Genomic DNA, 13,773 nt, shown 5'->3' with positions numbered 1-13,773 from the left:
AGTCAGGCTCTGCAGAAAAACTAAAAACATCATTGTAATTTCCGGATAACAAGCAATGTATGACTGCAATGGTAAAAGATGTCGAGTGAGCCTGGAAGTAATGAAACGTACCTGGGGCAGAGGAGGGTTGGAAATCCCTGACCTTTATTATTTTGCGTCCCAATTACAGCACGCAGTGGCATGGCTTGATATGGACCCATCGTGGGAACGATCACTCCTGGCTGATACGTACGGGGGTCAGCAGGTGGGTGCGCTTCTTTGACTTGCGAAGGGGCGACAGTCCAGTGCCCTCCATTGGGCCGACTACTGGCGGCCATCTGGGATAGGGTGGTTAAACGGCTTCTAAGGGTGCGACCGTTTGCCCCAGAAGCAGATTTTTGGTTGATGCCACCTTTCGCTCACATTGACCGGGTCATGTCTACCGATAAATGGAAAGCGGGAGGTTGTCTCATGTTAGCGGACCTGTACCCCGACCATTGGTTCATCACGTACCAAGAAGCAGTAGACACGTTCGAGCTGGGCCCGGGACAATTCTTGCAATATGCCAAGATAGCAGCAACGGCACGACATCTATGGCCCACATTCCCGGACGCCCCTGACCTCTCACACACCTTAGTCACACTGATAGCGATGGCGGGAGGGCGGAAACTAGTCTCTCACCTGTACAGTGCACTTCGGGAGGAAAGACAATATACACCTCTCACACTAGAAGATAGATGGCGGGAGGTGAGCCCCCAAGAGGTCACACCACGGGACTGGGAGAAAATCCATGAGGGGGGCGTAAAGTAGCGGTTTCCAATAGATTCAAACTGATACTGACTTACCTCTCACCCAAACGCCTCCATGTTATAGATAGCTCGAGAAAGCCACGGTGCCCCAGATGCCTTTACGACCAGGCAGATTTTCCACATATGGTTTGGGCGTGCACAATCATACAGACATACATACTGGAGAGCCATCCTAGAGGACCTGTATAGAATAACGGGATGGAGGGTGGCCCTGGAGTTGCGTACATGTCTCCTGGGACTGATTCCCCGGGACCTGAAACGTAAAACTAGTAGAAAGTTCCTGGTGTTGGGACTTGTTATAGCCAGAAGATGGATAGCGATTCACTGGCTGACACAAGCTGGGCCGATGATAGTGAACTGGAAAGCTGATCTGAGGGAGGGGGCATTAGCAAAGGAGGGACACATGCGCAGCACAAGGAGAGATGCCAAACTCCCGGAGGTATGGGGGTTAATGATCCAGGAGATAGGGAGGAGCTCTCCAGATTCTACGCATATAGTGTCAACCGCAGTTAGCCACAAGGGGACCGCATCCCCCAGGCGGGAGGAGGAACGGGAGGTCACCCCTGATTGACAAAGTGTTAAGAGAATCCTTTGGGTAGGTGGGCCCGGTAGGGGGGGGGGTGTTGGGAGGGTGGGTGGGTTCTAGGTATTGGTTTGTACGGTTGATGCAGCCAATGTTTGTACTAATTGCTGGTTTGATATAAGCTTCCACTGCAACTCAACTTGGGCTACCTGTTGCTGTACAGGGATTGTGAGACCCACTGCTCAGAGTTGTCTGTAAAGTATTGCTGTCTTAGCATGTGCACTGAACCATGAAAAACCGCAATAAAGAAATAAAAAAAAATAAAAAAACAAGCAACGTATGACATGCACATGTAAGGAGCCCCTGGTGCGGGTCTGGAACTCGGGTGCCCTGCCTCGGGTCCTCGCTCACTCCTTACGACTCCTACATTGACAGTAAAACAAAGAAGGTGTCTCACTCAAGTCAATCCTTGTTAAGATGGCTTCCCTCTGGTTATGCATTTGCAACCACTCCCAAGAGCGCATTTGAAGACGGGAAACCTTTCTTGTCACAGCAAAGGTTTGATTAGACAAAACAACTTGATACATAAAATACAAGTTTTATGTAGCACTGTCTGGCAAAAAGAAAGCCACATAGGATTTGTAATGATTACGTAAGAGATTATGATGACCAAGTGTTTAAGGGCGACAATACCGCCTGCCCCCAACTTAAGGGAACAACTGCATAATTTTATGCTAAAGTAACCAGCATGAAAAAAATAACGTGGTGACAGCCTATAAGCTAATCGCACACAGTGGAACTTAACAATCTCACCCTACATGCCTGTAAAGCATAGCAGCTGGCAAAATCAGGGACAGAAGCAATGGCAAAAGGAAATACCTCAGAAGGACAACAGAACAATACATAGGTGAAAAGTAGATTCACAGAGAACACCTACATTCCAAATACATAAATAGAATCTCACAAATCTCTGGTAGTGGAGGGGTTCATTACCTTCAGGGTAGGAGAGACAGCGCTCCAGCCTAAGGGCTTCTTCCTCCCAGTCATCCTCCTCTTCCTCCTCGTCGGTGCTTTCTTGTTCCAGCCCTTCCTCTTTGTGCCTCTTTGGTTTTTTGTTTGACGGACAGTCCTCTTCCACCATTCCCTGCCCTGGAGGGCTCGGGGTCCCCGCGTGCTCGGTAGATGTTTCGCAGTGTTTCTCAAGGTCTTCGCCCTTTAAACAGTGGTCCATTGGCTCCTGACATCGGTGGCTTTTTTTTAAGTAGGCATTGTGGCTTTCGGGCACACACCCTGGAGTTCTTGGAATGTCCCTTCCTGGACTTGTGCTGGATAAGTTTGACGCTTTTGGCTGTCTGTCCGGAGGCAACCGCTTCAACGAGTCCGACTCTTTCAATTTTTTGCTAGCCTGTCTCTCCGCACTCTCTGATGGCGCTGAACGTTTCTGGAGCCAACAACGAAAAATAAAAATTATTCACAACTTTAAAATTTTAAATTCAACACAGTCATAATATCTTATTCTTAGAAAATCTGCATAAGAAGTGTACAAGGTTGTTTACAAACGCTTTTTAAATTCTTGTTAAGGGGGGAAATGTTGACAGAATGTAGAAGAGTAATTGATTGAAATTCTTAGGCTTTGCTGTCTTGAGTTTCGTGTCTTACCCCACCTGGATTTAATTATTATAATTGTATGAATGAGTAGGACGGCCTGGCTTAGAATTTGTAGTCTTCAGGATATCATTTTATAGATGTGTCATGCAACATAAAAAAGAACGAAATTGCAAATAAACTTTTCATTGTGAATTAATTCATCACAAAAGGAAATCATCCGATTACAAACTGAATAAGAAACATTTAAGCGGTATCATTATTGATGATGTCTTTGAAGAGGAGAAAGGATTTCAGCCTAAGTGAACACACTGGACAAAACAATCCATACGTCCCCAGAACTGGCTTCTTCGTGAGAGCAGCCTGGTAACCTGACAAGGGCCTGACTAAGGGACAAAAGACACAGGCTTTAAGTCTCATTAGGACAAGGCACCATGCTGGAACAGCTTTTTATTTTTTTATGTCAAAGTCCACTGATTGGGGCTCTGTAACATGCTGCCCAATGTGCCCCATAAAGAGTTGGCTTGGTTCTGCTTATGATATATCTAACCCAGGAGACCACTGTTGCCTGAACTCAAATAAAAAAACAGGTCTTACACTTCTATAGTGAGGAGTGTTTTTTATATTATGTAAGGAATTGTGCATTTCTACTGAACAGCACATGTAATTCTTGTTTTCAAAGGTAGGCTGCATATAACATAAAGGTGGTAAATATTTGTATCAACCACAGATCCAACATTATTGAAAACTTGATGTTCGCTGCAACTCATATATCAAATGTCACTTTGATATACATTGTCAGTGGGGAGCATCCTTACAATATTTCTCTTTTGCATCTTCCAAGAATGGTCTGCTTTTATTTCTTGCTCCCTGTCTTGTCTTTCAGACTACTAATGCTCCTTACCTACAACCCGTCCTAGTCAGAGCCCACTGGCCATCAAAATCTAGAGTAGATTAGGTGGTTGAGTGCACTCCTTAAGAGCAGCTGGACAACCTGTTGAGAGAGCCATGGTTCTCCATCTTGTTTTGTGCCACCCAGATGCCACTGTGCCCTAACACTGCCAAGCACCAGGGCTGTTTTGAAGCAAAAAGACCACACCTTTTTCTGGAGCACTCCAACGACTTCCGCAAGGCTTGGGGTTTCTGCAACAGGGATTTGGACATGTTCACGTCACGCAACAGAAATAAGGTTTACCGCTTCAGAAGGCTTCCTTGCGGTGCTCTGATTCGGTGCTATCTCCGTCTCCTTCCGCAAAAGGTTCGAGGGTTGGAGAGGTCGCGCTGAGGCACCGCCCGACTGTCTCCTGCAGGAATAAGAGCAGAGCGGGCTTGAAGCGGAACAGAGAAGCAGGCAGGTTGACCATTCAAGAGTTCTCATTAACATAAACCACCTTGATTAGAGCAAGAAGGGCCTCAGGATATTTATGCATGGGTGTTAGCGGAGAAGTACCAGGTGGAGATTCAAAATGCGAGTATATCAAATAAACAAAATGTTTTATCTTTTTAAATTAATGAAGCAGCACACCTCTTGAAACTTCTCAGCAAGCAGTTAGGCGACTGCGCTGCAGGCATTAAAGGATTGAGAAAGAAATGGTCCTAAAAGTGCGAGACCTTCACACTGATGGAAGCATGCCATTTTTAAGTCTGCCAGAGAGAGAGCTTAGATGGCTCACCATACTTCCGTTTAAAAAAATAAACATATATAAAAATATTTATATATATATATATATATATATATATATATATATATATATATATATATATATATATATATATATATATATATATATGTATACACACACACCCATATATACATTCACACACACACCCTGTTCTTAAATAAAACAAAAAATGGCAACTTGCCGAGAAGCGGCCTTAACGCAGCGGGTGCACTGAAATTTGCTCAAAGTGCTAAAGCAGGACCCAGCACTGCAGGAATTGCTCATGATCCATTTACTTACAAAACATTCACAGCCACAAGGAAGACAACACATTTGGGCTGATTGCGCAACCTTGGTCAGGTTGGTTGCCATTGCACATATGAAATCTATAAAACAGCTATTTTCACATCACATGAAATCATGTCAGCTAATGAGCATATATAAAAGCTTCCGGTTATCCCTCTTCAACCATTGGGCAGTTCAAGTGTTATTGACTTTTTGCTTCTACCCAGCACAGCATGGGTCAATGGTAAGCCCACTTCAGCCATAGGGCCGACTCACTGTGAGCGACAGCACTCTTCATTTAAGAGCCAGGAATGCTTGGCCAATCTTTGCCTCAATTTCATGTTTCATTTATCTTTGTGATGGGTCATTTTGATGGTATTGTTTTTTGCAAACACATAATACACCATCTTTAAAAGGTGGCATTTTTGCTATCTATTACTTTTAAACTTTCAATGACCATTGCATATGTTTGCAAGAAATAAAACAAATTTATAAAAAAATAATCAGATGAATACAATTATTATAGAATTGCCAAGCCAAGGCACATTGGGTTTGCAGGTGCTAGTTAAACATACCCTGAAATGGGTGGGGGCTAGTTGAGTCCAGGAATCCCACCCAGCCCTAACCTAGATTCCAGCTGAAAAGGCTGCTTTTTAGCTAGCCTGATACTAACTTCTCAATGGTCAAACCTTGAGTTTTTCAGCGACACTGCTGTTATATGTGGGTGATATTTTAAGTAGACAGCCCTCTTTAGCCTCGTTTTCGCGTGCCAGCAGCAGCAGCTGTGTGTCAGTGGATGCATGGTATAAGCCTTGTAGACTTTGGCTATGCACCGAGTTCATAGCCCCAGATACAGGAGGCTGAAGTATTAAACTCAAGAGGCCACTAGCATTGATGCCAAGTTCTCAAGAATGTCAAGATCCGCCTCGCGCTTTAAATCATCCTGCACACCCTCCCCTTGACGAGAGCACTGGGTGTGGGTGCACCAGAAACCGCAGACTGCTAAGCAGGGAATGAGGTGGAGGTAGAGAGCAAGGTGGTCCGTACCAAACTAGCACACAAGTATTGCAAAATTACTGCTTAATGACACGTCGGTCGCCTTTTCCAGCATTTTCATTGGATGAGAGGTGTTCAAGACTAAAGTGTAGGCAAACCATAGCACGATGGTGGTTTGTGAAGAGCGCCTTTCTGCGGAAGCCAGAGTGCCCCCTGCTTGCACCCTACTCGAGGTAAAGTACTGGCGTCACTTTCAGGCCATGTACCTCCAGTGTACCCAAAGGCAGAAACGTGCTCCCTTTGGCCAACTGCGGCTTCTCTTCAGAGAAGGGCAATCGGCAGGGCTGGGCTGCAGATTTATTAATAATGCACATTCATGCCGCACCCTGAAACTTTACACTGCTGTTGATAATAAAAAAATAAAAAACATTGAGTCAAACATGCTTTCAAAAGCCTGCCTAGTAGTTAGGTGAGCAGAGGATCAGAGAGAAAGCAAAAACAACAAATGCACGAGAGAACAAAAAGAAAAAAGAAATACTAGGAACAAAGAGAGAAAACAAATAAAGAGAGACAGCCCTAAAATCCAGAAAGAAAACAAGCATTGGAAATGCCAAACGGTCTGGCTTTAATGCACTGCACAGTGCTCTCCCACAAAAACACCATTTATCTTGCTTTCATGAGGACACACCTATCATCCTGCACTTATACCGACAAACTACTTATCCTGCATTCACATGGTTCAACCCACGCCTACAGCGGCAGAACCCTCATCCAGCCCTCATACAAGCTGATTTCCCACCTTGCACTCACGCAGACACACTGCTCAGCATGCGCTCACACAGGTCTTGGTTTTAATTAAATTTAAGTGACTTTAATATAAAGTTCTGCATTTTTGTCAATTGCAGCCCTGATAAAGATCAATGTGTCTGAGCGAAACACATTGGCTATATTTTATTACATAAATTAGAAGGAAAATAAATAATTGGATTTCATCACCTCTACTTCAAGACGTGTTAACCTTTCATTTCTGGACTCATGAATTAGTTGCTCCTACTTTTGTAGTATTTTCTAAAATAGTGGGTTGTTGGACAGCTAACTCAAGGAGGTGAACAATTGTGCTGAATGAAATGAAACAGGAGCTTACTGGTGGTAGGGTGGTTCATTTCTCAGCTGTCTGGTACTCACACAGATCACCCTGTACTCACATGGGTACACCTCTCACACCGTGCAGTGACACGACCCTGCACTCACAAGGGCAGACTGCACACATTGTGCTCCCTAAGGCAGACAGTTTACCCTTGCGCTTCGACAGGCAGACTGCTCAGCTTGCACTCACACGGGCAGGCTACTTACCTTGTACCTTCATCCAGAACTCTTATGGTGCACCACTTCGATCAGACATTCACACCTCTCACACAATGATCAAGATAGCTGACAGAGTCACGAGTGAACACCACAGAGTGTATGATCTACTGGAACTTGTCGGGTATCCCTACCACTACTTTTACAAGTGGAAAACTTATGCATGACAGTTACCCCTAGTAGGGAGAAATGGGAAAAGCACAGTGGGAACTCTCAAAATTCACAACCAGTTAGCAAGAATGGGGCCCAGTAGATATCCAGCCTCCAGAGTCTAGACACCTAGAGAGACAAGCCATCAAAAAAGGCAGTGTTCCTCAGAGCAAGAGACCATCAAGTTTTATAGACTACTTAAACTCAGTGCCCAGTGAAAGCAGATGTAAAGTATATATGTAAAAAAGTACATTTGCATAGCACACTTTTAGACACAGTTGGTCTCTAAAGTTAGCTCTAAACTTCTAGTTTATCTTTTTATATATTTTTATACCTAGTGGAAAAATATTCTGGTACAAATCTCAATACCAAACGTGTGACAGAGTTCCAAAAGATACATTTTGCGCCATCAACCAAAGTCCACCCATATTAGGCTGGGGCTTAATTCGTGTTACCTACTGCACCCACACAACCTGGCCATCCAAGGGTCTTTGAGATGGGATTATAGCTTTCCCTATTCCTTGCCAAACAGGGAAAAAGTAGGAATAATTTCACTTCTCTCCTTGGTCGCTATTGCAAGTAGGCCAGTGAGTGCTAGCTTGCTTTGCATTTCCATGGTGGTTTGTGGTCTCCACCAGCCATACAAATAGTAGGCATCGTTTTTACACAGAGAGTACATCTTGCAACCAAAAATAATGATATTTAACTCTGATTGCTGGCCTATCTATAGAGTTATCATTCTATATGCATGGTCCATTCTAGAGTCCTTACGCCTCCTGGACACTCGCCAAATCCCACCCTGCAAACAGTAACCCTCCACTGCACTGACAGACCAGAAAACACTAATAGGACTCACTGTACTGACACCCAAAAGCCACCCATTAACAAAAATACCACTACGCCTTCTGCCAAGAACCAATCAAAGAACAGGATCCCTTCTCTAACGCTAAACCTGAAATCACCATCTACTGCCCTTGATGCAGTGGAGTCAAAGCATGACCACTTGGGCACCATCCACCAATTCCATGCAACACCCACTACTGTTGCACTATACTGGAAAAAACAACATTAAAAAACAACACCAAGGCCACCATATCAGATTTCGCCAGGAAACAATGTTGTTCAACCCATCAAAATCCTTCAAAAGTAAAGAACAATGCTTACTTGCGGAATAAATGCATTAAGCAAACAGCAAATGTACCTTCACAGTCACTGATTGATATAAACAATGATTAGTGACAATAACCATAGAATACATAACATTTATTTTATCAGGATCATGCTCAGTGCCCAAGTGATCACAAAGAGCTAAAGAGTTTAAGAAAACAAAATGGTGTGTATAATACCGAAAGGTAATGGACCATATGATTATTATCAGGGACACTGGAATTATGGGGCAGGAGATGGCCAAGTTATGCTGCAGGTTTGAGAACTTTTTTTGGCACGAAATGGCAAATTATGCGGCATAATGCAACACTTTTTGTGATAGTATTACTTCATTGGTTTGCCATTTCTACACTTGCTAACACCATCTGAGCATTGGCTGCACCAAATTAGTACTAGTTTAACACCCAAATATAGCAATAGGCAACATAAAGGCGACCAATCAAGGTTTGCAAATGGTCTTCCACTGCATAGCAACACGTGTTGCTGCGTATTTAGTAACTTTTGAGCTGGAAAAAATGTATTTTTCTAAATCTGCAGATTATGCAGTAAAGGATGGATGTCATGGCAAATGTGGCTTATTTATAAGTGGCCCTGATTATTATGTAGTTGTTTGTACAGATTGAATCTTAAATATCCTAAGGGTTATAAAGTTAATTCAAGTAGGGTCCAGTTTACCAGAAACATTAACAGCGTTTCGGTCCATAGTAGTTTAAAGGGTCATCATCAGGGCAGGAGATTAAAGAGCACAAACAGTAGTCTGTGTATATATTTGGAAGTGAGGTTTGGTCAGAAAGTAGGTACAATTAGTATGGAGGATTATTAAGTGTATAGCCAGGAGAACATTAGGCTAATTAATTAGTGTACCCAGAGGGCCCTTACGAAGAAGGAATGGTAGCAGGAGTTACTTACAGGAAAAACAATAAACCCAAGGTTGCTATTCAGTTATAGTGTCAGACGATTGCCTACAAAAAAATCATCTGTGAGTTTCAGGAAAAAAATGAACAAAATAAAGAACATGTTATATATTAAAGTCTGTTTTAAGGCTCTTGTTACAAATTAACTTTCTTCATCTTCCTACTTGAATTCATGTTGATAATTCATATGAATACTTGTCGCGGGACATTTATTGTGTGCTTAATTTAATTATTCCACAAGGAACCATTGTTTATTACTTCCTTGATTGTCCCTGGTTCCAGGTGATTAACAGGCAGCCACTGTTCTTAAATTATCTCCAAAATCTCGGAACAAAAATGTTAATTAAGTTTTAATGACATTTTTTGTGGCATAATCGTCAGTGCTTCGTCCTGTAGATCCAAAGGTCGTATGCTCTAAAAGGCATGCGGCGGGTTGAATCAGTGTGCACGCTGCGAGGGTGCCTCATGCGCTGGGCAGATGAGCTGTATGCAAGTAGCATGTATTGCAAGTGTGCTGCTTACAGGGATTCTGCTCCAAGAAGAGGGGAGACGAGGGGTGATTTCTGCCACAGCCTTCTGCAACCAGCCCTGTCTTCAAATGGCCAAAGAGCAGCTTCAGCCCCCCTCACGGATAGTCATGTGACACTTAACTTGGCAGAGCGGCATCCACCAAGTAAGAAGCGAGCGGACCAAGGGGATGAAGCGGATGGATGTGCCACAGCCCTTGTGTTGCGCTTCTTACCACTGCCCCTTGGCTTGCGGTGATGGTGTAAGAGGTCTCTGGTGGGCCCGAGTGTAAGGCGGTGTACGTAGGGGGGTGGAATGGCTCTGAGGGACTGGGGCAAAGCCCATTCCTCAGCATGCGTCTGCCTCGTATCAGGCAGTGTGTGTAGTGTACAAGGGTGGTGGGCTTGTGAATCCGGGTGTAGTTCAGGAGTGTAATACGTGTATATTTGGGCACCAGGTTACTGCTGTGGTCCCCGAGTAGTCCAGCAAATCCTCTGGCCAAAAGATTGTACCTACAGTGGCATTGCATCTGCCATAATGGCTCTGCCAGTGGGAGGGCTGTGGCATTTTAGCAAGCCAGCACCTCCTTTCACTGAAAGGGTGTGCCTCCAGAGCCACTGCCATGATGGCTCCACAGGGAAGAGCAGGGGAGCCAGGGGAAGATGCTGCGCTGTGGGATGAGGTAGTGGAGCAGCGGGGGATAAAAGGCGGAGCGCTACACAGGTTTACAAATATGCATACCTGTGCACTAACGCTGCTCGGTCCAGGAAGACACACAAAGTGCAGGCCGCCACTTCATCATGTTTGAATGCGGCAGCCATGTTAGGTGAGGGCAAATCCCGCTGCAGAAAATAGGGTACACATCTCTCTTCCAGATGTTATCACTCAGCACCAATTAAATGCTAAATCTCTAACCTGGGACTTAAATGAAATATGAAAATGTGATCCAGGAAGACACTGAAAACACATCAACGCTGTATACAACGCACTGAAGGCAAATACACCCCCCCAACCCCCAGCTGCTTCACACCTAGTGCCATCATACCACAAAGGGGCCCAATAATAAACCTTCGCACTGCTTTCTTGGACAGAGTAACCTTTGAGAGACCCCAACAAGGTGAGTTCCTAAAACATTCCATCTTCTGACAAGGCTTATGTTTTAAGTAGCATAGGGCACAGAGTATCCACTCAAAGGAACACATTGCTTTGGGAGACCATGCACTGCTATTCCCTCAATTGTAATAAGTTCACAAATAATAAATAAATAAAACAATTTCTTGAAACGGCAGAACAACTGATGCTCCAGTAGCCCATTTATGTTGATAGCTTTCAAGGCCTGGTGGCAAGGCTAATCAGAACAGCAAAGTAAAATCAGTTTGTCCAATTCTGTCGATCTCATGAAATAATTTGGAAAATGTATTACAATCCCAAAATCTATTTGGCAGAATAAGGCAAGTGCACATCAACATAGCTTCCCTGGCCTCCTTCTTCTGCCCGCCTTGGGGTTGAACTGAGCTATATACCCCGTCATTCTGGACAGCAAAGGGTATAGCATTGTGGCCAGTGGGTGAAATGACTTATATGATGCTAAAAAGAACCTTCCCAAATAAAAATATACACAACTGCTTCCAGGCAGGACAAAGCTACTCCCCATCCTGTGGACACACCTGAGAAGAACCCGCGCAATGTGCTGCTTCTCCTCAATCGAGTATCCCGTCCAGTCTTTCTGCACCTGGTGGAAGAGCTCCTCCTTCAGAGAATAGCTGTTGTCCTTGGGGTTCAGTCTTCCAACCTGAAAGGAGTCACAAGATCACCAGAGGTTGATTTGGAAAAATGAGATAGAAAGATATACAAGAGCGCAAGTGTGAATGTGATAGAGAATGTGACTGCATGTGTGTCTGATCATGGCACACGTCTTGTAATCATATTCCAAGGAGGGAGTGAGAAGTGATGCAGGGTTTGGTCACCTTCCCAAACGTTTAACCATTCAAAACAGGAGGGAACCCCTACCTTGCTTAGCCTATCTCTCTCCATACCTTCCCAAGGGGATCACCCTAGAGTGTTAAAAGGACTCTCCCCCACTGGGATTCCAAGTGGCTTCTTCATCATAGAGTCCTCGTCCAGATACCTAGTAAATCCGGACGGGCTCAACCTTGGTAGCCAAAGGAGCTTTGCTTCTTAGGTGGGATCCTAGATTTAAAATAGTCCAGCGTGTCCAGTGGGTTAATTTCATTTTCAAAGGAGCCACTACCAGTGGGGATGCACTAAGGAAATTAGTATCCTCTGTATCCCTGGGTCAACATGTTTCAGCCATCACACAAATGCCTACCCAGGCTAGTTGTCTTTCATCAGGACCTCACAAGGATCACATTAAAATCCTATTTCTGTGCATCAAATTGTGAAGTTTCTATTCACGTTAGTCATAAATACCAACCTATTTGGTCTCTATGATCACTGTGATCATTTCACATCAAGCATTGCCAGTGTGTGAGCAGTACTAATTGCTAGTCTCCATCACAGTTACCCTAAAAATGTTGCCATACTCTGCATGCATTAGGTTGGTATACAGTGTGCCAGTTATTATCCTTACCAATATATTGCATGTGCTGCACTAATCATGCATATAAAATGTACATTTGACCCTTTATGCCCCACTTGCTGGGAAGTGACCTTTGATTAAGTAATTTGGGCATAAGGGGAGGCTTTGATGTGTCCTTTGACTAGGAGAACCTAGACTTTGACACTCTTGTGGATGGTCTTTTACCTATTTGTTAACAGAGTTTGACTACAATGTCCACCTGCTGCCTTACCATCATGGAGCTCTAAATAGGATGCTAAAAAGAAAAGGTAATGAGCAAAAATCACACTTTATATGCATGATGAGTGTAGCGCATACAATATCTTGGTAATCTCAAGGATAATACCTGCACCCTGTATACCAACCTAGTGCAGAGTATGTGCACCTTATTAGAGAAACTGTGATGGAGACTAACACTTGTACAGCTGACACACTTGATGGGAAATTATCACAGTGATCACATGGAGACATGTGTAAGGATAGACATAGGTATATGTAATGATGTTGTGCTTGATTAATTATCTGCGTCTCATAATAGAATGCACACAAATAGGATGCTACCAGGATCTTTGCGAGGTCCTGACGAAAGTAGACTAGCCTGATGAGGCATTGGTGCGATGGCTGATACATGTTGACCCAGGGATAAAGAGGATACTAATTTCCTTATTGCATCTCCACCCATTTTGACTCTGTAAGGGTGCCTGTTGGAAATAAAATGAACCCTCCGGACACTCTAGACTATTTTAAATCTAGGATCCCACCCAATACCCAAAGCTCCCTTAGCTAACAAGGTTGAGCCCGTCCAGATACACTAGGTATCTGGACGATGACTCTATGATGAAGAAGCCTCCTGTTGTTCTTTAACACGTCTTGTAATTACAGCTACCTGTTCTCCAGCAATGATTACACTTATACAATTAGTAACCTATTCTCAGGAACATTAAGGGCCAGAAGTAAAAAGCATTTGTACAGTTGCAACCACTCCAATTCGGAGGTTGTGCCTGCAAAACGGCTTTTTCGGATGTACCAACCCGATTTTAGGAGTTGGTGAACTTTTAACAAGTCTTAACATAGGACTGCAACCCACACTTGTTTTGTATTTGGAAGGGGCGTGTAGTGGGTGTCCCTACTATATACCGAATTAGTATTTAACGTATCAATGTTTAGCGACTGACATCTAGTTGCAAAACATTGAAAAGTTACAGACTCCCGAACTAGAGTGGTAACGCATTCACAA

General features: G+C 43.9%; 1 protein-coding gene across 2 annotated transcripts in view; it reads right to left on the bottom strand.

The window, feature by feature from the left end:
- The window catches only part of ELL3 (elongation factor for RNA polymerase II 3), a 329,007-nt gene that overhangs the window by 49,781 nt on the left and 265,453 nt on the right, over nucleotides 1-13,773 (bottom strand). For both annotated transcript variants that reach the window (XM_078683282.1, XM_078683280.1), the window contains exons 6-8: nucleotides 11,626-11,750; nucleotides 4,112-4,220; nucleotides 2,305-2,752 (exon numbers count right to left, since the gene is read on the bottom strand). In XM_078683282.1, the coding sequence (XP_078539408.1) occupies nucleotides 2,305-2,752; nucleotides 4,112-4,220; nucleotides 11,626-11,750 (682 nt within the window). The remainder of the gene's footprint in view (nucleotides 1-2,304; nucleotides 2,753-4,111; nucleotides 4,221-11,625; nucleotides 11,751-13,773) is intronic.

Source organism: Lissotriton helveticus, chromosome 3_1 (genome assembly GCF_964261635.1).
Source record: "Lissotriton helveticus chromosome 3_1, aLisHel1.1, whole genome shotgun sequence".
NCBI lineage: Eukaryota > Metazoa > Chordata > Amphibia > Caudata > Salamandridae > Lissotriton > Lissotriton helveticus.
This window is presented reverse-complemented; position numbering and strand designations above follow the sequence as displayed.